The sequence below is a fragment of the Brachionichthys hirsutus genome, chromosome 10, assembly GCF_040956055.1.
Source record: "Brachionichthys hirsutus isolate HB-005 chromosome 10, CSIRO-AGI_Bhir_v1, whole genome shotgun sequence".
Classification (NCBI taxonomy): domain Eukaryota; kingdom Metazoa; phylum Chordata; class Actinopteri; order Lophiiformes; family Brachionichthyidae; genus Brachionichthys; species Brachionichthys hirsutus.
Window position 1 is genome coordinate 11,453,860 of NC_090906.1, and position 22,518 is coordinate 11,476,377.

General features: G+C 43.3%; 4 protein-coding genes and 1 long non-coding RNA gene across 8 annotated transcripts; 3 read left to right on the forward strand and 2 right to left on the reverse strand.

Moving 5' to 3' along the window:
- Positions 1-1,765: 1,765 nt before the first annotated feature.
- pigl (phosphatidylinositol glycan anchor biosynthesis, class L) lies at positions 1,766-9,427 on the forward strand. Its single transcript, XM_068744187.1, has 7 exons — positions 1,766-2,024; positions 2,289-2,388; positions 5,957-6,047; positions 7,050-7,117; positions 7,826-7,857; positions 8,967-9,100; positions 9,272-9,427. The coding sequence occupies exons 1-7, from the start codon at positions 1,766-1,768 to the stop codon at positions 9,398-9,400; spliced, it is 813 nt and encodes a 270-aa protein (XP_068600288.1). The 3' UTR covers positions 9,401-9,427.
- Positions 5,126-6,289, reverse strand: LOC137900133 (uncharacterized). Its single transcript, XR_011105670.1, has 3 exons — positions 6,175-6,289; positions 5,932-6,006; positions 5,126-5,352 (listed from the first exon to the last, which is right to left on the reverse strand). It is a non-coding gene; the product is annotated as an uncharacterized lncRNA (long non-coding RNA).
- Positions 9,428-9,521: 94 nt separating the features above from the next.
- Positions 9,522-11,013, reverse strand: cenpv (centromere protein V). Of its 4 annotated transcripts, none has more exons than XM_068744192.1 (5): positions 10,851-11,013; positions 10,454-10,546; positions 10,266-10,335; positions 10,062-10,176; positions 9,522-9,809 (listed from the first exon to the last, which is right to left on the reverse strand). In XM_068744192.1, exons 2-5 carry the CDS (start codon positions 10,543-10,545, stop codon positions 9,661-9,663), a joined length of 426 nt encoding a protein of 141 aa, XP_068600293.1. In that variant the 5' UTR covers position 10,546; positions 10,851-11,013; the 3' UTR covers positions 9,522-9,660. The 4 variants fall into 4 exon arrangements, with proteins under 4 accessions (XP_068600293.1, XP_068600292.1, XP_068600290.1 ...); XM_068744191.1 differs by having other exon boundaries at positions 10,454-10,549; XM_068744189.1 differs by lacking the exon at positions 10,851-11,013 and adding an exon at positions 10,616-10,833.
- A 1,113-nt stretch (positions 11,014-12,126) lies between these two features.
- Positions 12,127-13,989, forward strand: LOC137900130 (polyubiquitin-B). Its single transcript, XM_068744186.1, has 2 exons — positions 12,127-12,279; positions 12,912-13,989. Exon 2 carries the CDS (start codon positions 12,920-12,922, stop codon positions 13,835-13,837), a length of 918 nt encoding a protein of 305 aa, XP_068600287.1. The 5' UTR covers positions 12,127-12,279; positions 12,912-12,919; the 3' UTR covers positions 13,838-13,989.
- A 1,292-nt stretch (positions 13,990-15,281) lies between these two features.
- On the forward strand, positions 15,282-22,447 carry p2rx5 (purinergic receptor P2X, ligand-gated ion channel, 5). The gene is made up of 12 exons (XM_068744185.1): positions 15,282-15,412; positions 16,081-16,231; positions 16,746-16,817; positions 16,934-17,009; positions 17,105-17,189; positions 17,398-17,478; positions 18,375-18,516; positions 20,144-20,277; positions 20,378-20,471; positions 20,554-20,619; positions 20,768-20,856; positions 20,950-22,447. Exons 1-12 carry the CDS (start codon positions 15,282-15,284, stop codon positions 21,200-21,202), a joined length of 1,374 nt encoding a protein of 457 aa, XP_068600286.1. The 3' UTR covers positions 21,203-22,447.
- Positions 22,448-22,518: the final 71 nt, after the last annotated feature.

Genomic DNA, 22,518 nt, shown 5'->3' on the forward strand with positions numbered 1-22,518 from the left:
ATACAAAACTATGTTTTAACTTGTGGATGAACTGGCACTTTAAATGAAAGTGGAAGAAGCAAGCATATAAACAGTGAAACACCAAAAACTGTTTTCCTGATTTTGCTAGGGTTATTCATTTTGCACTTGGAGTGATGCTTAGTTTTGCAAGTATTAAAAACACATATTACCGGTATGTTTCTCTACAAAAGGCCTGCATCATAATAACCTTCCTATCCAGCAAATATTAAATCCATGAGTCAAATCATTAAGTAAGCAGGAGAACCATAAGAATCTGTTGCTACAACAACCCTAATTTTTTGCTTTTGCAATAATTTACCAAAAACTATGACGGTTCATTCAAGAATACAGATAAGTTGTGCCTTTTTTCTAGTCTCTTTTACAATGAGGCGTGAGGTGAGGCAAATTGCAGCCACAGTTAACCACAATGCATTTTAATGCACAGTGCAATTAAAAACTTTGCTGCTTTAGGAGAGATTTCAGGGTTTTTTTCACAGTGAGGAGGCTTAAAAAAGTGAATTGTATAAAGCATTTACAAAAAAGGTCAGTCTGGCCAGCTCCATGTAAACCCAACAGCTGTGGTAAACTTCCCAGCCCCACACGCTGCCACGCAATTAATAAATAGTGTTCATTTCTGAAGTTGTTGTTGCCTTTTAACACCAAAATGTCATATAAACGCATTTGGGTTTGCAACTTATATTGGGGGATGGGTCTAGTTTCACAACACAGAGCATTCCGGAAATGCTCCCCAAGTATTCACAATAATACGTGCTCACAATCATATGCTACTGTAACGCTTTATAATGGCATTACGACGTTTTATATATTGTGTTATTGTCGCTAGCTAGCCAACTAAGCCCTTATTTCACCTTTGAATTCGCAACCACGTCGCCATCTTGCAAGGCAGCTTTTTGAGCGTAGACCGGGCGTTTAAATAGCTTGACTATTAGATATGTGTGTTTTTTTTTCCATAGTTCAGTGCTTTATACTCACCTCATATTTAAGAAATATACCAATGGCAAATAAAGGTATCCCTGGCCAGAATTGTGCGTCAATAGCTGATTGTAAATCCGCGGGTTGTGAGCAGTGGTCGACTAGGCAGACTGAAGGCTGCGCCGCATTTGTCGGTCGATGACATGATAGCTTAAAATAAATTGTTCTTACATGGATGAATCCACGTCATACTAAAACGTATTGACATGCATCTGTACAAGGAAAATTTATTCTGCAAATTTATTAAGAGCCAATGTTTGTTTAACTCTTTTGATAAATAATTGGTTGTTTTCTTTCTTTTTGGGGTTTTATGTTCCTGCTAGGATAATAGAGTGTAACGGCTAAATGGCTCCCCTCCAGCAGAATAACGTTCCTTGCGTTTGTAATTTTAATTATTGAGACGCAGTATTTCACCTTGAATCGTTTACATTTCCATGTCACATTCTTAAACAATATTGTTATTGCTATTGCTATTGTATATCATATTCGTGATGTTTGCTTCTAATATGTTAATTTAAATTTAAAGGACTCGAGAAAGCGGCAGTGAATCTAAGTGCGAGAATAAACCATTATTTGGGGGGGGGGCAAAAAGTGGTAAAACTCAACTTCTTTTGGATTTATTTGTGACACTTATGGTATTCTCCGAAGAATGTGTGACGTTGACACATCAGTTCTAAAAGACAGACCAGATTCTTGTTTATTTAAAGGTGGAACCACTTCCATACTAGACTTTTGTTTTTACACGGACTGTTGACGGGAACGGTCAAAAGTAATGACTATTTTCCTGGCTGTCTTCGTGGTTGCGACCTACTTTGTTTGGATAAAATGCATTCGCCATCGGCATCGACGAACGTTTTTGACGTCGCTGAAAACTGTCCTGAAGCTTCCATCAATCTGTGAGATAAAAGGCGCTGACATCAGAGCTTTGATTGTGACTGCTCATCCCGACGACGAATGCATGTTCTTCGCGCCAACGATCATAAGACTCGTTGACTTAAATGCCAGCGTTCATTTGCTGTGTTTAAGTGAAGGTATGACGACACACTAAACATGTATACAAGTGAATAAAGCAGTTTGGATTTGTAGAGAAAAAGTATCTACACAATAAACACTAAATTGTGGCTGAATTCCTTGTAGTCCAGTTAAATACATGAACTACATGCGTTTCACATCTACGCAACCTAATCGGACTCAAACAGAATGTACTGTCACATTTTTTTTAGCCTTCAATTCAGATTTTTCCTCTTAATAAAGGTGCATCTAAAGCCTAATTTTGTTCTTACAATTTTATGCAGGAAACTACTACAATCGAGGAGCGCAGCGTAAACAAGAACTTTTCAACAGCTGTTCTGTGTTGGGGATACCACATTCCAGGATCAACATAGTTGATCATAAGTAAGCGACCGTCTGCACCGAACACAAAATGCGAGTTCCAGCACTTCAGTTGTTTTTACCTTTTGTGTTTTAAATGACCTGTGTTTAAGTTGTCTTGAATTTGCACTGCAGTATTAAGATTGTGTGTTTTTTACTAGTCAATTGTGTACATTATGAATAGAATTGTAGACTTACCGTAAAAAAAAAAAAAAAGAAAATAAATCATCCTGCATACATTTATGCTACCTTCCTTTCCTCATCAAGTCAGGCCTCAGCATGTCTGAGGCTATCAGGGAATAATTGATCGAGCACTGGTAAAGTAGGTCTCCCATGTGGAACACAGATAATTTTTTACTCATTCATCTCTAAAAGAAAATGTTAAAAATGGGAATACCCAATTATGTATATTTCACCCAGTACTGAATATATTAAATGCTAGGAGCAAAGACGTGATTGTGTTGTTGTTGTTGTTGTTGATGCAGCTCTGAGAGTTTCAGTCTCCATTCTCTACTCTTGGCAAGGTCAGCTCACGGAGAGGGTGGTGGTAAAAGGTGATGTTGAAAAGAGGGCGTTTGTTTTTTTATTTCCCTCCACCTGCGATTCAGCCCTGCAGCTTCTCCTGGAAGGGTGTGGAGTTTCCAAGAACCACAACACTGTGAATGCATGCTCACCAGGAAAGCTAACCATTTATTCAGAGTAATGACCTGGCAGCCTGCCAACGCCGTCTGTCCCAGAGAACATATGTGGTGTGTATTTGTGGGTTTTTACACACACACACACAGACGGAGATGTCACAGTTTTATCTCCTTATGCACACAGAATTCAACTGAACTTTGGTCTTAGTCCTGTCTGCACCGCTGCTGAACTGGAGTGGAGCCCATTTCCCTTTCTTTGTATTTTGTTGTTTGCTCAAAACACACACCTTAATCAGTACTTTGAGAGCTCCGCTGACTCACGACCGCATTTTCTCTGACCGCCCCCCCGCCCCCTTCCATCACTGCCCCAACCCCCACCCCTCTTGTCCATGTCTGTCGACGCCGACTGCCAGGAACTGTGGGGTGATAATGCTCTGAGCGCTGCTAATGTAGGTCATTCCAAACTGCTTTGGGTGTTGCTGCGTCTGTACACAGTTAGCCACACGTTAGCTTCGCCTTAACCTTCCGACTTTCACCGTTGACTTTACCCCTCCCTGGATTCTCGTCCTATTTATTGCTATTGCACATAAAGAACGTAACTTGGCAGTGTGAATGTTTGTAGATATTACAGAACTTATTAACTGTTTCTTATCAGTTCCTTGTCATGTTTTATTGAGTACACCTGGATAAAATACTGTTTAAGCTGCAGGCTGTCGTTTGTGGTGTCGTCTGGCTGTCTCGTATCTAACGTCACTAAATCAGACCAATGTCTGTGAAGCTGTTGAAAAATGGAATTCACATAAACCCCTTATCACTAAGTAGCGATATTTCATTTACAACAGTTGTGTTAATATCAATATCAACAATGTGATCGTCAGTGTTGAGGGACGTCATTCGCTGTTTGGTCTGGAATGGACTGGATTCCTGTTCTCCAGCTGAGCTGCAGGACGACGGTCCACAGAACGGCCTGGGATATGTTTTATGAAGACGGATCACTCACAGCCATGGCCCACGGGCTAACGTCAACTCCGTTTTAATGCTCACTGAATAGGACGGCTGCGTTGACAGTATCTGGGGCCCCAGTGCATGTTGGGGCCTTTGTGATCAAGCTCGTTCTGAACACGCTCTGCTGCCGCTGCGCTTGCACTTGCTTGACCTCTGTCTGCTCCCTGTACTCTGTTTTAGTTGCTCACCGCAAAACATGCAACCAGTTCTTAATTACATTCCCCGTCCAGGCTGACTGGCCTGACTGCTTTGACTCTTAACATTTTGGAGTAAATCGGGTTTGGATAGTTCAGTCTCGCCAGTCCCAGCAGGACATTCAGTACCGTCCCATCATGTGGACACATGTCTGGCTAGTTTTTTAGGCCTGTTGTCCATGTGACCAGACTAAACAAGCTCGCTCTGACACACACACACACACACACACACACAGTCACACAGAATCCCCTTACTGGGCCAAAGTTCAACCGCAGCAAACAGACGCCTGCAGCAAACCAGACTTGCAAAGCTACGAGGGCGGGGGGGGGGGGGGGCTGTGGAGGTTAATTTAGGACATTTTGCACCGTTGGCATGGCAAAGCTGACATGCTGCCTGCATCCTGTTTGAGAAAGGTCGGGTGTCTTATATCTGTAGTCCCTTTCATTTCAGGCTCAGCTGGACGTCTAAAATTATAAATTAATGTTAAAGATTTCACTACTTTATATTTATGCACTTTGACTCAAATTCTCATAAGGTCCTCTACTAAACCGGACAGCATAAATCAGGACACTACGCTTGGGTTTTATTTATTTATATGCTGAATATAACATTTGTGTAAATAATTCATCTCGTAGCACCAATCCTGCTCTAAAAGATGCACACAGGCGGTAGATAGATGTTTTAAACTATCTCTGAACCCCTGAGGGTCCCGCCCCTTCTCCCTGTGAGATAGAAGACCCCCCCCCCCCCACCCCACTACCATTTTCACCAAAGCCTGACCCTCACATCATCAGCAGCCAGCAGATTTGTGGCTTAATCCATCACTTCCCTCTCTATAGCTCAACTATCCTGGCTCTTTATTAGCAACAAAATGGATGAGGAACAAATGCTTACCCCCCCACATACCCCCCTTTTTGTGTATTTATATACATATATGCATGTGCTACCCCATGAATTACAACAAAATGTCACTGATCTGTTTACCTTTCCAAACAATGGCCTCTGCAGTCGTCCCAGATTCTTTCGGTGGTCGTGTTCTCGATCAAGATAAAGGAGAGAACTTACGAAGATTCTCTTCTTCTTCTTCAAATGTAATTTTCAGGACTTTTGTCCCTTTTGTTTGTTTTAATTTTTTCATAGACAGGGATAGCTGAAGAGGAGACAGAAAGAGAGTGAGAGAGTATGGGTAAATGTGTAGCAAAGGACTCTGGGTAGAATCTAACATGCTGTAGCCTCGTTATACCGGGGCGCACACTCTGCTGGCGGCGCTAAATGTACCATTTGCTTTATTCCTCAGTTTCGTTTCTCTTCAGTTGAAACAGAATGCTGGACAACCTCTCAGTGATTTTATTTTCTTAACTTAGGAAACAAAATCAGCTTTTATTTCTGCCAAAAAACGGATCCCATGGGCGTTCAGGAGGCCCAGAGCTCTGGCTGGCCAAGCGTTGTGTTCGATGTTTTGCACCATGCTGTCTCCAGGCTTCAGTCTGAGATGAGCGTGATGCTCAGGGCCTTCTGACCCTTAACCCTCAGACATCCCAGCACTCCCTTGTGTTTGCATTCCTCAACAACCTTTTTTTTTTTAATGTAGTGTCCTAAAGCTGCATTCTGCACGAATTGATTTTGATGCACAGAAATAAGTAACCCCCAGCTATGCGTATGTTGTGTAGAATACTTGGACTATATTATGTATTGAATACATAATATATGTGATATTATTTAAACTTGCCAGAGTCCCTTTCTTTGCCTTTCAGACACCTTCCAGATGATCCCGATGCAGAATGGAGGCTCTCGCTGGTCTCTCCTGTAATCGTGAAGCACATGAGAGCCCACTCCATCAACATGGTATTCTCTTCACTTTCAAAACAGTAGCTTTTCTGGCATGTCCTGTTTGATGGCAACAAACAATATTTGATTTGTTATTACTACATGGCTTGGCACTTCAGATGTTAGGCTCGGTATCTCTGTTTACCTGCGACCCGTTTCATAGCCCAGTCAGCCACCGCAGCGTCTTTTTGTCAAACTCAGGCTGTACTTTGGATGTGAGGGGAAACGGCCTCTCCACCAGACGATTTGGATGCAGTTTCTATGTTTACAAAGATGGAGATGGTTGCAGGTTCTCAACAACCAGCAGAGCAGCAGCAATGCCAAAAAAAAAAACATGCAGTTCTGCAGGGAGGATGGTTACACACAGCTGGGTTCTTCTGTCCTGGAGATCTCCTTTTTTTTTTGTTATCAAAGAATACAAACAAATACCCAGCCTCCACCCATCCTGTCAGGCTTGGCAGAGAAAATAGCTCTGGAGCAGAAAGTGGGCTGATTAGTCAAGTCACATAAACATCTCCTTCAATGAATGAAGGCAGCAATAACTCACATGAACAAGACGTTTGCTTATACGCTGCCCTTAAAGCGGACTGTATTGCTGGTTTTCTCTGATGCCGTTCTCAGTCTCTTGCTTTTCTGTATACAAACCAGCGAGAATGAAGAGACTAAAGTTTACAAGTTACTTATGTGGTGGTGGGGAGCTTATGCTTAATTTATGCTTGATTGCAAAGACATATTCGTGTGAGCACAACAAATTCCGAGCCTGTAGTCAAGCATGTTTTCTTTCCCTTTGGCCTGATTCTTTTTTCTTTACTTGCGTTCTCTGGTGTGCAAAGCATGCTGACAGAAAAAGTCTTTAAATATCAGTTGTCGGCTGCCAAGCAGCTCCACAGTCGGACACAGAAACCTTCCACCAACCCAAGGAGAAAGCGCTCCCTCTGATTTGGCTTGTATTTATTTAAATGTACTTTTAGATATCCATGTTCTGGCTTGCGCCCACGCTGAGATTCTGTGTTGTTTCAGGTGCTGACCTTCGACGGAAGAGGAGTGAGCGGTCACGCCAATCACATAGCCATCTATAAAGCTGTCAGGTACCAACTGAAATTGAAGGCTTTGAGTTTTGTTTTATTTTTATACGTCACCGTATTTATAGATGCCGTCCTCTGGGATATTGTGTGGCTTTATCACGGTCACAGAAACCCGCCCCTTTCCACAGTCGTGAAACGCCGTCCAGAAAAGTGCAGGCTTCGCATCAAGGTTTTAGCATTCCAAATGTTTCTCCACAAAGGCACACAGATATATACACCGTGTTATTCAAATTTGGTCTGTTACACAGCTCAAAGGTCATCCAAACAAGAGTCCTCAGAGGCGCTGGGGCTTCCTCCCCGCGAGCAGCAGTAAATCCTGTCCCTGAAGTGGTGAGGTGGGAGGGCAGTTCTGGTTTAGAGAGGCCTACCAGGCAAGCGGCACCAAACTGCTGGTTTAAAAGAATGTGTTTTCCACTATGAAGCGTACGTTGCTGTCCCCGTTTGGCACTCTTTTCTTATTTCTCTGCTATCTCAGACGCGAACTTTCCCTTCACTGAGCTTGTATGGCTCTTTGTGAGGCTGCTGGCCTTATCTGTTAACAAGACGTGAGCTTGTTAACAGAACTTCATCTCATGATTCCCATTAGGCTGGATCCCAGAGAGGCTGCGCACTAGATTCACGGTGCACTAAAGGTCACTGGTTTGTTGCTCGGTTGTTTCACTGCATCCTTGACACTTCCAGCGTTAACATTATTCTCATCTCTACTTACAGCCATCTCGCTTCCACGGGCCAGGTACCCAACGGTAGGTTTGCTCTGCACAGAAAAATGTCTTATATCACAATTGGTGCCTGAAGTGTCACAACTTGGATTGGCTTGCAATTCCTAGAATAACTTTCTGTGCAATAATAAAAAGCCCTAGATGGGCTAAGCATACCATGGTGCAAGCTGTATGGATTATGAATCCTTAAATAGTATTTAGGCTAAAGTTATATGCAGATTCACAACCACATGACTGAAATGATGTCGCCTCTGCAGCCATTGCAAACTGTTGCCATGCAGCGCCCCCTTCTGGTCAACACGGGCTACATGAATCTAGTGTTGAGAACATTTTTTTTCAGGCATGTGCCCTCAAACTACACACAATGGTTTTCTGTTGTTGGCATATATATGAATGTCCAAATTACGGTTTTCTGTTCCTACTTGAGATGCCAGCAAACTTGGGATCCAACGTCAACTCAGCTAAATGTGTGCTTTCAGCTGATTCTGATATGTGATGAGGGTGGAATTGCTTAATCAGAGTGTGAAAGGAGGGGGTGACATGTCGTAACAGTTTGTGAGATTATCGCTTTTATAGTTCGGTAAATAGTAAGACCTACAGTTTGAACGGACATCATAAATGAATTCTTAACAGTTAGCACTCTGCTGGTGAATGTCACTCCAGAGGCTAGAACAAACACACCTGATTAGAATAAAGTGACTTCGGTCTGTGTACTTTCTTTCGAAGGCGTTGTGCAACCTGCTGCGCCATAAATCACTCTCTTTGGTTATTCATTACCAGGCAGCCGTTTGACTGGATTCGTTGTAGCCTCCCTAAAGGAGGGAGAGAATTAGACCCAGCAGGACTGTAATAAATCCGCTCACCTCGCTGCACAGCAAGACGGCTCTAAGAGTCATGTGCCCCACAAAAAAAAAACCCAGCAAAACGTTCAGTGCCACAGTAACACTTTAACTTAATGGTAATTGTATATAGTCTGTTGTATTGTGTGTATTTTAATGTTGATTAGTTTTGTCTAATTTAAATGTTATTTTATATTTTGATGATGACAGGAGGTTGAAACAGAGTAAGCTGAGAGTGGCCTACGTATCCGTCTGCTCACATGCTAGCAGCTAACTGCGTCTCTGCTCTCTCAGACTGTGTGTTACTCTCCCTGGTGACCGTCGGCCTCCTCAGGAAGTACGCCTCCTTCCTGGAGCTTCCCCTCAGCTGCTTGCTGCCCTCGTGTCTTCGCTGTTTTTCAGACTCTCGGGGCTACTGGCAAGCCAAAGTAAGCCCTGTGATAAAACATCGCCAAAGTCAGTACTTTAGACATTAGATATGTTCTTTTTTTTTTGTAATTAAACCTGCTATTAATGTGTACACTTGTCTCTGAGCACCACTGGTTGTTAAATGAGATCTATCATAGATATCCTCTCAGTCGAGCCCTTTTTCCTTTCAGAATGCCATGCTGTGTCATCGGACTCAACTCGTGTGGTTCCGTTACGTCTACGTCGCCTTCTCTCGATACATGTTCACAAACACCTTCCAAGTTGTACCACAAGGACCGAAGAACCTCAAGATCTATTGAGATCATCTTGCGTAGATGCTCGCTTGCCTCTACTCTTGTGTTTCCTCTGAGTTGTTTTGATCTGAATACGTTCACTCACTTTAATTGAGGCTGACAATAACCGAACTTTGTCTCTTTTTTTTTTTGTGCTACAGAGAATTCTTTATTGTTATAGATATATAAACTCAGGAGTTTGTTTCATTCTATGATTTCAAAGACTGTTGAAATTGCTGTACAGTATTTCTGATATACGAATGGTCTCTTCTTGTGTGCCGCTGCCGTTACTTGTCCTCTTTCGGCGCTGCCGCAGGTTTAGACATGTCTCTGATGGTCTTGTGTGCTGCCATACTTTCCTCCCACTTCTCCCCATGAAACTTGTCAACCGTGACACTGAGGACAGTACCAGGATCCAGACAATGTGGCGCCACCGCTGGGAGGAAAACGACGACAAAGCCCAGCTTTGTTAGCTTGCGTGGAAACAAAGCAGCACACTGACCATTACTTAAACGGGTTCTCTACTTCAAATGTGTTCAGGGACGTTGCTTGATATAATTGTTTTCTAACAGATCGTTATAAATAGATTTGATTGGTTAATTTGCAGTAAATAAAGCAGAATGATGACGGACGTCTGCAACAAATGGCTGTTTTGTGTGTGCGTGTGTGTTTTGTGTGTGTGTCGTACCATATCCATCCGGGTTGGAGCGAGGAATGTTGAAACTCTGGACCCCGCAGGTTTTACAGAAGGTGTGTTGTGCAACGTGAGTGTGAAACGTGTACGTGGTCAGATTATCTAAACCCTGAAAGGGGAAAAAGAAATAGAAAATCACTTCAAAGGTTCTGTGTGGTTTTCTTTTTATGAATCAAGTATTTTGCTTGTATTTAATACCTGTAGTAGAGTGAAGGCATTTTTTGGAACAATGAAGTGATGGCCTTGCTTCTTTGTACAAATACTACAGCTGGAGAGGAAAAAAATATACATATAAAATGTGTAATGAGTATTTGTAATCTTGGTTACTTGATATACAAACACATGACAGAACTATTGAACGTGTGATTGAAGTTTCTTTGCCATACTCGCAGTCGAAGACATAGAGGTTCGGGGAACTCCAGACTTCAAATCTGACCGCTCCACAGTGGCAGCCGCCTTTGTGTTTCACAAGATCCATCCTGCTGAAAGAAAAGAAAACATCAAGATGAATGGTCTTTTGTTTTCTTTTCTGGAGACTGAAGACTTACCTCAGTATCGGAAGAACAGGAAAGAATTGCCCAACCCAAATGATGCGAAACATGTTTTATTGCGAAACCTGTTGACGTGGAACTGAACGTGTGTGTGTGTGTGTGTGTCCCGCCCCATTTAAAACTCAGAAAATCACATCAAAGGTCTTCATTGATTAGCGTCGCTTTTACATTGACACTCCCTCAGTTAATGCAATCACAGATATCCAACATCAAGTTGTTCGCACCGACCTACCTACACTCGAGACACGACAGCAGTCAGCGCCTGCAGAACTTGGCTTGCATAAAAGAACGTTTTTTCCTGGAAGACTTTGAACAGGGTGTAATTATTCCCAGCAGGGTAAAGTACAGCTGATTTGCACAAACACATTCCTCAGAAGTTAAACCAGTTCAGCCAGTTGCCCCACTCTGTGTGGGAGAGCATTTATACATGGTGCAACACGGGTGGGGTGTCATGTGTCATATGACACAGTGCTGCAGGGGTGGGGAAAGGAACCCTTGTGACCCAAATACATAAATTAGGACTATCTTGTACCGAACCCAAATGTGACTTTTGATTTGATTATAAGTCTTTAATGATGTTAGGCATTCAAAGTGGTTAGTCAAAACAGAACTTTCTGAATAACTACTTGACTTTTGAAGGATTACGTTACATCACATTACGACGTTATACAATATTAGTCATTTATAATTCATACAATTTTATACCAGAAATAGATTGATAATGCTGGAAAATGTAAATAATAGATTTTAAAAAACAACAAATAGAGATTTAGTGCTGAGCCAAGAGTCACGACAAAAGAAACACCGTGCTAGTTATAAGATTTCAATCAACTTTTACTGATTTATTACATTTTCTTTGTGATTTTTGACAACTGGCTAACAAGATACTTTTTTAAATTACTTGAGTACATTCTGTACCCTCTAACTAACATAGAACCTCATCATTACATCAAAATATGTAGCGATAATCACAGTTTATATTTAGAATGGCGAGCACTCATTTTAATTAAGAACAGGCTGTAATGTCACAGTTAGATGAGTCATGCTTGAGATTCAGTTCTCGACATTTTGTGTTTTTACAAGATACAGAATGTGTGATACCGATGCCTGTCTGTACGTGTTCATTTCAAGCGAGGAGTGCCGAGTCATTCCCTCTCGGTGACTCAAACCCTGTTATTTATTTTAATAGTCTGTTCTAAAAGACAATAAATGTCGTCAACACGAAGTAGGTATGACTCGTTCCGTTAGCAACCAATCACCGATCAAACAAACAATCGACTTTACCCAATGAGAAGTTGAGGAATGTCGCTGTTGCTGTGGTCCTTCTCGAAAATTCTGGAAGCTTTTGTTTTGAGATATTATTCCGCCGTTGAGGATGTGTGTATAAATATTTGTATCGCACAAATTTTGACCAAAACATTTATTATATGAGTGAAGTATTACTTTGAAATAAATTAAACCCAGAAATAAATACTGTGTGGTCAAATAATGCTTTTTTTGGAAAGCGGGGACTATTTTAAAGGGCGGACGGATCAAGACAGATGACGCATACGGACTCCGGTATATATTACAGTGTTCGGCCATGCTGCGGCATTACTCTTCGGGGCAAGACTTCGGAGCGCATTGCTGATAATTTGTACCAGACTAATCTGACTTGAATCGTAAGTATTTTTCTCTTGTTTTACTACATGTACGTTAGGCTATATATATATATATATATATATATATGTACGCGCGCGGGGGTTGTTTTTTTTTACGTTTGTTGGGCCTGTTTTTCTTTGCGACTAACGCCGGCGTTGTTATCTCCTAGCCACCAACAATTTACCTTTTTACGGTAAATATAAATATATTTTTGTCGACTGTCGGTCGGTTTGCCGTAGATTTCGACGAAACTATGGTAGTAGCGGTTAGTCTTTAGTCCTAGAAATGACGCAACATTTCCAGTGTCGTCCATTAACAGCGGGTAACCGGTTGAACAAAAGGGAGGTCGATAGGAGCTCAAAATGGCGCTCAGACCGGGATGGCTGCTGAGCTACGTAGGGCTCATGGCTCGGCCTTCTGGCCCGCCTCTTTTTTAAGCCAGTTTTAGGGCGATTTCGTGATAAAACATCGTGGACTGTGAACGCCATTCCTGGGCGATACTAGTGCTTTGTTTAATGTAAATATTACGTTTATAGGAAAGACATTTTTAATGCGTACATAATGAGAATATCCCGTTAATTGTTTTATATTTATTATACATATTTTTTTATTATGTATTATATTTGTAACGAGCCCTCATTTGTTACCATAGGTGCAAATATGCAGATCTTTGTCAAGACCCTCACTGGGAAGACCATCACCCTTGAGGTTGAGCCCAGCGACACCATTGAAAATGTGAAGGCCAAGATCCAGGACAAGGAAGGCATTCCCCCAGACCAGCAGAGGCTGATCTTCGCTGGCAAGCAGCTGGAAGATGGCCGCACCCTCTCCGACTACAACATCCAAAAAGAATCTACCCTCCACCTGGTCCTGCGTCTGAGGGGTGGCATGCAGATCTTCGTGAAGACCCTGACTGGGAAGACCATCACCCTTGAGGTTGAGCCCAGTGACACCATTGAAAATGTGAAGGCCAAGATCCAGGACAAGGAAGGCATTCCCCCAGATCAGCAGAGGCTGATCTTTGCTGGCAAGCAGTTGGAAGATGGCCGCACCCTCTCCGACTACAACATCCAAAAAGAATCTACCCTCCACCTGGTCCTGCGTCTGAGGGGTGGCATGCAGATCTTCGTGAAGACCCTGACTGGGAAGACCATCACCCTTGAGGTTGAGCCCAGTGACACCATTGAAAATGTGAAGGCCAAGATCCAGGACAAGGAAGGCATTCCCCCAGATCAGCAGAGGCTGATCTTCGCTGGCAAGCAGCTGGAAGATGGCCGCACCCTCTCTGATTACAACATCCAAAAAGAATCTACCCTCCACCTGGTCCTGCGTCTGAGGGGTGGCATGCAGATCTTTGTCAAGACCCTTACTGGGAAGACCATCACCCTGGAGGTTGAGCCCAGCGACACCATTGAAAATGTGAAGGCCAAGATCCAGGACAAGGAAGGCATTCCCCCAGATCAGCAGAGGCTGATCTTTGCTGGCAAGCAGCTGGAAGATGGCCGCACCCTCTCTGATTACAACATCCAGAAAGAATCTACCCTCCACCTGGTCCTGCGTCTGAGGGGTGGCCAGTAAAGTGATTTGCTGTTCTCGATTGTATTTTCCTTCATAATATCCAATTATGACATGCTACATACATGCCATATAAAGTTGTTGAACATTGGGAAGTTAACTTTTAGGATGACCAAAAGTTTGATGTGCAGCTCTTAATAAAGTATTCAATGAAACATTTTGATTAATTGTGTGAGTTCGGACGCGTTCACTAACAGCGTTAGTCATGTGGTAGTGATGGAAGTATGCTATAACATGTAATATACAGCTGGGTAGAAGCAGGTATTGCTGTGTAGAAAGGTTTTACTGTTTCTGATTGACTTGGTATACCTGCATAAAGCATGGCAGGAGAAAGAATCGCAGCTTACTGTTATGAGGATGTGGTTCCATCCATTGCCAGAGTGAGGCGTCACAGCAGAGCAACCTCCACTTCATCTGCTCCTTTGCATGTTGGGAGTCCAGGAACTGCAGTCCCCCTGGGGGAGAAAGGTGGGAGATCTCAGCATAAGTTTTCATTCAGTCTGGGGTAAGTGGGAGTAGCTGCTAAAACTGCAAAGGAATAACCCTTCTGTCAAAAATGCCTTTGGAAGAGGTTTCAGCATGTAGCAGGACACTGTCTCACCCTGGGAAGGTGTGCAGAGTACTCAACTGTTCCCAAAGAAAATGGGCAACGAATTAAATATCCAGAGTATTTCAATTAAAAATGTGTTTATGACTAAAACATACAAAATAAGCATTATGCTTAATAAAGATATTTCGTGACATCAAATGGCAATCACTGAGCAGGATTAGTTTTATATAAGATGTGTATTCCAGATTCAGGGAAGTTTTCCCTTTACTGAATATCTGTGATCATTATCTGCTACACTGGGTAGTGTGTACCAAAATGGTCATATTGTAGAGTAAAGAACTGCCCCGTACCACAGTTTCATTTACCCACAATGCCCCTGGCTCAGCGTGTCATTGACCTGTCGTCAATCACCTGATCCGGTTCCATAATCATCAGCCTTTTAATGACTGCCTGTTTTTGAACTCTGTTTCTGCTCTCAAACTATTGAGTGAAATACCGCTTGGAACCACTTGAGGTCACTGTCTCATCAGTAATTCAGCCATATTGCAGTTGCGCATGTCAGTTTCCCCCCTCCCTGAGAGGGGTTTGTGTGTCCCAATGATCCTAGGAGCGCAGTTGTCGGGGGCTACATGCCCCTGGTAGGGTCACCCATGGTAAACAGGTCCTAAGGGGGGGGGGGCACCAGACAAAGGGGAGCTCACATAACCCCTCATGATGAATAAAATAATTGGTCCTGGGCTTCCCTCGCCCGGACGCGGGTCACCGGCGTTGTTTTTTACTGGTGGAGAGTGAAGCAAATCCACCGGGACCCCCCCCCCCCCCCCCCGCACCAAATGCAGCAGTCCTATATCAGCTGGAGTCTGAGACCTGTTGTGTCACTCGATTGCAGCAGGAGGAATGGCAGGCTGGGGGGGTTTCTTCTTCTCTCTCTTAAACTACAAGACGGAGAAATATGTCATTGCCGAAAACAGGAAAATCGGAATATTATTTCGCCTCTATCAGCTGGCCGTGCTGGGATACATCATCGGGTGAGTTGCACTGCGACCTCTCCCATTTTCAGCACGGAATAAAAGTAAGCAAAGTTTTTTAGAAAGTGATTCACGGTTTAAAAATAGTTGCGCTTGTCGACGCGTTGACTTCGTTACTATTGTTAATGTGATGCAGAGCCTTCCCGTTTAAAAAAGAAGTGGTTGTTTCCCGGGGGTTGTGTCAGTCAGCTCACCTGTCCAGGTCCTCAATGTGACGTCACGTAACAGCTGTATGGTGAGAGGAATTGGCAAACAGCACCAGATGACTGGGACAGCAAGCTGAGGGTGCAGGATCTGGTGGGGCCTTTGCAAATGTTTGAGAAAGTTATTTCAAACTGTAAGATGATCCATTTGGTGGCTTTATGGAGGTCTGCGCTTTCCGAGTGCTTTTCGGGTCGTAGATCATTCCCAGATAGTTCAGCATTGTCCCTGTGGAGCGGCATCGTGATGCAGTCAAGCACACATTTACATATCAACATGATTCCTTTCATCTGACACATGCGAGTGAACACATGTAATGACAGTTATAATGCGAGGGCTGTCAACCCTCAGCGCACGGTCACAAAGACCGTGTTGGTGTAAAAGGCGCAAACTAATGATACTTTGATCTGCTAAACTTATTTATAGTGAGGCTATGATGAAGTCTGACAGCTGGACGGATGTTTCAGGTGGGTATTTGTGGCGAAGAAAGGATACCAGGAGAGAGAAGAGGCCATCCAGACCTCGGTCATCACCAAGCTCAAAGGTGTGACACTGACCAACAGCTCAGAGAGTGGGCTTCACCTGTGGAGCGCTGAGGATTACGTCATACCTCCACATGTAATTCCTACCTACCTACCTACCTACCTGCCTGCCTGATATACATTTGTCTTGTAAAATAAAAATGCCAGAGAAAGTTCTGCCTCTGTGGAGGTCTCTTATACTGTTAATAAAAGCCACAAAGCATGAGATGGAAAGGAAAATCTATTGTGGAATATCCTTAATTAAATTCAACTCATTTTTAAACTTCCCTTTAACAGGCAGAAACCTTGAAGAGAACCTCAGAAATACAGAAATAATAAGCATGAGATAAAATAAGATATTATATTCATACCTGTATGAATGGATTATAGGAAGACAAGTGAAATAGCTGGTATAGAATCTCATCTGTCTGTCTGTTTGTTGATTACGGTGGAGAGCAGTCCCCAATTATTGCCAATTACATTCCTGTCAGGAGGAATTTATCATTAGGCTCTGTCTCAGGAGATTTAACACCATTGAACTTCTTGAAAGTGCAACTTGTTTAACATTTTGCTAATCGATCACACTGTCTGGATGTCATTTTATTTTGTAGGGCGAGCAGGTGTTCTTCATTGTGACAAATTACATTGAAACCCCCAATCAGAGGCTGGGATTCTGTGCTGAGGTGAGTGAGGAACGCTTTTCTCATCCTGTAGCGTAACATTAATGTGACCGAGGACCACGTCCACGTAAAAGTACGTTTTCATATCCAGACGTTTTTTTCTTTTTTCCCCCTTTCAGAGTTTCAAGGTGCCAAATGGGCGATGCCAAAGTGATGACGACTGCGTGGAGGGGGCGAGCGTAACAGCTGGTCATGGTGAGGATCGGTCATCGCACTCGTGCAAACATTTTAATTAGAAATCAACAAACAATTCAGCCAAAGCACTAGAGACCCTTTGCTTCCTCCATCAGGAATCAAGACCGGCGTGTGTTTAGACAGCACTGGGACCTGTGAGATTCATGCCTGGTGTCCTGTCGAGTACAACAAGAGGCCCACGTGAGACCCCCCCCCCCCCCCCCCCTTCTTCCTCTCTGTGGAGCGTTTGGAGATTGTCCAAACTGTGCTGCTACTCAAACACTTACTCTGATCCCTCACTCTGACTCAGATATTTCACAGGCTCTATTTATTACCAGCACACCCCGTTAGCGCCGCCTGTTTTATTTTACTCTCACACGACTCCCCCCCCCGTCTCCTCCGTTCCCAGAGAGCCCTCGCTGAGTGAAGCCGAAAACTTCACCATCTACATCAAGAATTTCATCAGGTTTCCAAAGTTTGAATTCTCCAAGTGAGTGGCCGTTAAGTGGCGCTGATTTCTGAAGTGCTTACGGTTTAAAGCCATCACGACATAGATCACAGAGTGAGCTGGGGGGGGGGGGGGGTCGTATATGTGTTCCAGTGGCTGCTTGGAATACCTTTAGGGTGCAGAGAGCTTTCTATTTATACCAGTCCGTGCATTGCGCTCAGTGAGACAGCGAGGCCGTCATCCGAGATGTCCTTGACACCGGACAGGTGTCGGATCAGATGGGGCTAGCCCAGAGAGGCGTCCGGCTCCGGCTGCCTTCTCCGCTGTTGTCTGTTCAAAACCTGCAAGAAAGCAGAGATGCTGAAAACCATGGCTAATTATTCCATCAGGCTCCGATTCTCATTACGGGGGGGCCATCTCTCCGGTGACCCCAGACACTTCTTGATTTTCATACCCTTAATGAAGACTGGCTCGTAACAGAATTGGATGTGGTTTAGAGCTGCTGCTCTTGGAGAGTGTGGCATAGCTTTTCTTTTGCGATTTAACGCCTCGCAAATAAAACTTGACTTGAGACGCACCCTGTGCTGACGTTTGGTGATGTAATGAGGACACAATTACAGCAAAGTGTACTCGGTCAATGTTTAGAAGTTCTAAATATTTGGCTCATCTTAGGGTCAATCAGAAGTTGTGGACATTCTTCACCACTATCCATCGATACAGGCAAAAAAAAAAAAAAAAGCTTACCGGTGTCTAAAAGAAAACTTGGAAGGTCAAAGCTGTCGGACGTTGACAGATATGTGTGATGCTTAGTTGGCAGAGGCAGGTCTCTCCAACCTATTTCTGTCTATCGGGGGGGGGGGGGGATTATTATTGTTATTTATGGGGATTAGTGATTCTTTGAATGATCAAATATTAAAAGAGTTACACGTCTTCTGTAGGTCCAACGTCCTTGAGACCTCTGACGACAGCTACCTGAAGAGATGCTCCTACGACAGAGAGAATGATCTGTACTGCCCAATTTTTCGCCTTGGGGAGCTTGTCAGGTGGACTGGGAGCGACTTCCAGGAAATGGCTGTTAAGGTACAACGTGGGTGATTTCAGACCATCACTGTTGTGACTCCATTTTTTATTTATTTTTTGCTTGTGATTCTGCTTGCACTAATAGTTAAACACACAAAAAACCAACTGTTGATGCGTGACAGTTGTGTGCAGGATAATGACAACTTAAGCATTGCCTTATATGATGGGGGTGGGAATCTGTTCTGGGACTGGAAGAGGATAAACTGGCTTCCTCCTCCTCCCCAGTTGAGCTTCTGCAGGCAACATTTGATACTCCTGTCCTCCTTTTGTCTCTCTCTTCCTCTTCCCTTTCACATCCACCAACAGAAACATGGCGTGAGATCAAAGCCATTTGATTGACTTTATGGTAAGATCAGGTGTCTAATGGGAGGAGGCTGTCATTTGATCCAATTGGACTAAACAGTGAACGTACAATTTGGTGGCAAAAATAAAATACAATTTGGTATTGAAACTAGCTGACAAAAACCTTTGAGTATTTGGTACTGGAGAATGTTCGAACATTGTTTTACTATAAAGCGGAGGGGTTTGAGGGGAGGTGCTTCTGGATTGTAGGTTTGTTCTGGATTTACTGTCTTCCTGTCAGTGTCCCAGCCCCATGCTGCCCTGGCTCTGGGTAATGACTCATCCTTGGGTCCAATCGCACTCTTCTATGTGCCAGCCTGGGTCAAGAATGGAAGGGGTCATGCTGGAGGCTGCCCACCATTAATGTAATATGAAGCGATGGAAGGTGCACCCATCCTTCTTTTGCCAGGCCCTTTGTTCCCAAGGCAGACTCCAGCTGTGTTACCATCCATCTTCTGCTCAGACCCTCTGCCTGAGCCGGCCGGTGATTCGGCCTTGAGCTCGTTTACGCTCTGTTTCCAATGCTGCGAGGTCTGGCTAGCTAGCTATCGGGGCAGCCCTGCTGCTGCTTACTCAGATTACTTCTTCTAGGCTACCATTGTTGTCGTCAGCCAACTTAAATGACAGCCGTCTTAGTCTTTCAAAGACTCTTTTTCAAACCTTTTTCTGTTCAATGAACAGTCTCACTCTCTCTGCCTTGAAATAAGGCCCCACTCCTATTGAAGTAGTAATAAGAAATATATAACTACAATATCAAGCTATAATAATTCAGACTTTGGATGCTGATATAAAGATCAACTGTGTGTGTGTGTGTGAATGATTGTCTCACTGTGTGTGGCATTGCGATGAACTGGCGGCTTGTCCAGGGTGTACCCTGCCTCTCCCCCATAGACTGCTGGGATAGGCTGATAACCTGGTAACAGACAAGGTGGTTAGGAAGATGAATGAATGAATTAAATGGAAATGACGCCACCTGATGTGGAGAATTAAAACTCATTCTTTGGTAGTATTTTCAACAATCATTATCCGATAGATTACAGTCTCGCTGTTATTTAAAATGCCAAATCCTTCTTTTATATTTAAGTTAATTAAAATGAAGATAAATATCATTCAATCTACATATACACAATTGTTACAACACATGTTTCCCAAAGGAGCTGCACCCAACTTCAGTCTGGCGTGTGTTGGGTGTAAGACATGAAATAGATTTTAGGATTTAAAGTAAAACAAATGTGTGTCAGTGGAACTGCTAAACTAATATTAACAGAATGTCTTTGCCCATCAGGGAGGGTCTGTGGGAATACTCATCGAGTGGAACTGTAATCTGGATAAAGACTCGTCACAGTGTAATCCAGAGTACAGCTTTACTCGTTTGGACATGAACTTGAACAACTCGGTCACATCAGGGTACAACTTCAGGTATGTCCTCTCTCTGGAGTCCACCGCCTGTTCTCTCTGCCTATAGCCTCATTCATTTCATTCTACGGCGCCTCAACTCAGCTGAATTTGCTCCTTACAGATACGCGAGGTATTACAAGGATCAAAATGGTGAAACATATCGCACTTTGTACAAAGTATACGGGATTCGCTTTGATATAATGATCAACGGCCAGGTACAAGCAGTTTGCTTTCCCCTAAATGAAGTGCAACACTTCAGTAATAGACTTGTATGAAATGTCTGCTATTGTTTTACAGGCTGGAAAATTCAATATTGTTCCCACAATAATTGCCATCGGGTCGGGCGTTGCTTTGCTGGGCATCGTGAGTAATTTAGTCAAATATAAGGGTTGTTGTTACTGAGACGATCTCATATTGGGGGCACTACAGGGAAATGGATGATTGCCAGGAACAAAAATAGCAGCTCCGTGCACCATGCGAGCCTCCAGCTGACATTATTTATTTTTTGTAGGGGGCCTTTGCGTGTGATATGATACTCCTGTACATGATGAACACAAGCTCTTTCTACAGAGAGAAGAAGTTTGAAATCATCAGCTTCAAGTATGTATTCACTGTTGTAATCTCAATTTGTATTCTTATTATTAATTTTTCCATCACATTCACTGATATTTCTCTCGGCACTATACGTAACAGGAGAGACCGAAACAAACCAAAGGACGGGAAAGACGGACACAGGGAAAGGAGATCCAAGAAATCGGCTGCAGAGAGAGAGGCCGCAAACTCCTCCACAACGGCCGAGGATATAGAACCTACGACGGGGTCTCCTACCGCTGCAGACAGCCGCGGCCCAACCATTCCACGTAACACAGGACAGCGATACGCCGCCGTTCTCCCTCCTCATGGTGCAGAGCCGAGGCATCACATCACTTTCTCTTTGCAAAATTGAGTTTGCAGCAAGAGCAAGATAAATGGTCGTTTAGCCTGATGTCCGCTTCTGACCTACTGGCATACCTGCCCTGGTTGAAGACATGTTGGTCCAAAGAATTGTTTGTCTTCCACACGAAGCGGGCCAGGACTCAATATAGAAGTGGACAGAAAGGTGGAATCCAGAGACGAGATGTGTTGGGTAACATTACATAATTGTATAAAAGTACTGTGATTATTTGTTCAATTTTCAGAGTGACACACAATTCTTCATGAAAGACTTTAAATGGATTACCAACTGTTTTACAGTTCTGTTTCATTTGGCTCTTGTGACTAAAACATTGCAGCTTTATGGGCCTTTTTATTTAATCACAGGGGGGAAAAAGACGAGATGAGAAGTTAGACACGAGCCATCAGAGCCCCCTTCAATTTTGATCTTGGACCTCAACTGTAGGTATGAATCAGATGAAGTTAACATTGCAGATGTATTTTAAAAATGCAAGGCTATTTCCTGCCGATTATCGTCGTAGTTTGTCGTCGTTTCGAGTATGACCCTGCAAGTGCAGATTCAACTCGGAAGAAATTGTGTGAACGGTCTTAATGCATTTCATTTGGATGTATTATGAACTAAGTATTTTAGGGTGTCGGCGGAGTTGGTTGTGATATTTGTACTGTCCACAAAGGGTACAACGAACTTACTCACACTTGAATATAGTTATGAAGCTGCAGGAAGCAGCTGTGATGTTCTGCACCATTTAACGAATGGTGCAAGATGTTTATGTGAGGTCCCTCCCCCGTTTGTGCTCCCCGATTCTCTTTGATGGTTGTTTGAAATCGTCATGTTGGTTCTACGATGTGAAAAGACACTGCCTCAGATGAGCTGATTAATAATGTCTACAATGGTTTTACAGAGGTATTTATTTCAATCGGATATCAGACTAATCTAAACACAGTACATGAAATGTAATACGTGTACAATTTGTGTGGCTGAAATCTATTTTGACCCGCGTTACACAACCTACATTATCGCACCTGCCCTTGTCCCGGGGCAGGTGATTGTTACGGATGAAATAAGTCACTGGTGAGTGTGGTGCATGAGGACTAAGGGGATTTCATTCTATCGGCTCTAATTGAGTCCTCTCTTTAATCAACCGTCTATAATGGAAAAATCTAGCCTTCCACCAATTGCTCATCTAGAAAACAGCAGGACAGACGATAAAATTAGTTTATGTTGGTGAGATTACTTCAGGGTTATCGTTTGGAAATAATTCTAGTACACATGCACCATCCCATAGAGAAAAGTCCAGAACAGGATGTAAGTGAAAAGACCTCCAATAA

Excerpts from the sequence above, each read along its gene's own strand:
- pigl (XM_068744187.1), top strand. The coding sequence starts at position 1,766 with ATGACTATTTTCCTGGCTGTCTTCGTGGTTGCGACCTACTTTGTTTGG. Across the intron at positions 2,025-2,288 it reads TTTGCTGTGTTTAAGTGAAG|GAAACTACTACAATCGAGGA; the intron begins GTATGACGACAC and ends AATTTTATGCAG. Across the intron at positions 7,118-7,825 it reads GCCATCTATAAAGCTGTCAG|CCATCTCGCTTCCACGGGCC; the intron begins GTACCAACTGAA and ends CTCTACTTACAG.
- cenpv (XM_068744188.1), bottom strand. The coding sequence starts at position 10,668 with ATGTTTCGCATCATTTGGGTTGGGCAATTCTTTCCTGTTCTTCCGATA. Across the intron at positions 10,550-10,615 it reads CCTGTTCTTCCGATACTGAG|CAGGATGGATCTTGTGAAAC; the intron begins GTAAGTCTTCAG and ends CTTTTCTTTCAG. Across the intron at positions 10,177-10,265 it reads ATGCCTTCACTCTACTACAG|GGTTTAGATAATCTGACCAC; the intron begins GTATTAAATACA and ends TTCCCCTTTCAG.
- LOC137900130 (XM_068744186.1), top strand. The coding sequence starts at position 12,920 with ATGCAGATCTTTGTCAAGACCCTCACTGGGAAGACCATCACCCTTGAG.
- p2rx5 (XM_068744185.1), top strand. The coding sequence starts at position 15,282 with ATGGCAGGCTGGGGGGGTTTCTTCTTCTCTCTCTTAAACTACAAGACG. Across the intron at positions 17,010-17,104 it reads GAGCGTAACAGCTGGTCATG|GAATCAAGACCGGCGTGTGT; the intron begins GTGAGGATCGGT and ends TTCCTCCATCAG. Across the intron at positions 17,190-17,397 it reads GAGTACAACAAGAGGCCCAC|AGAGCCCTCGCTGAGTGAAG; the intron begins GTGAGACCCCCC and ends CTCCGTTCCCAG.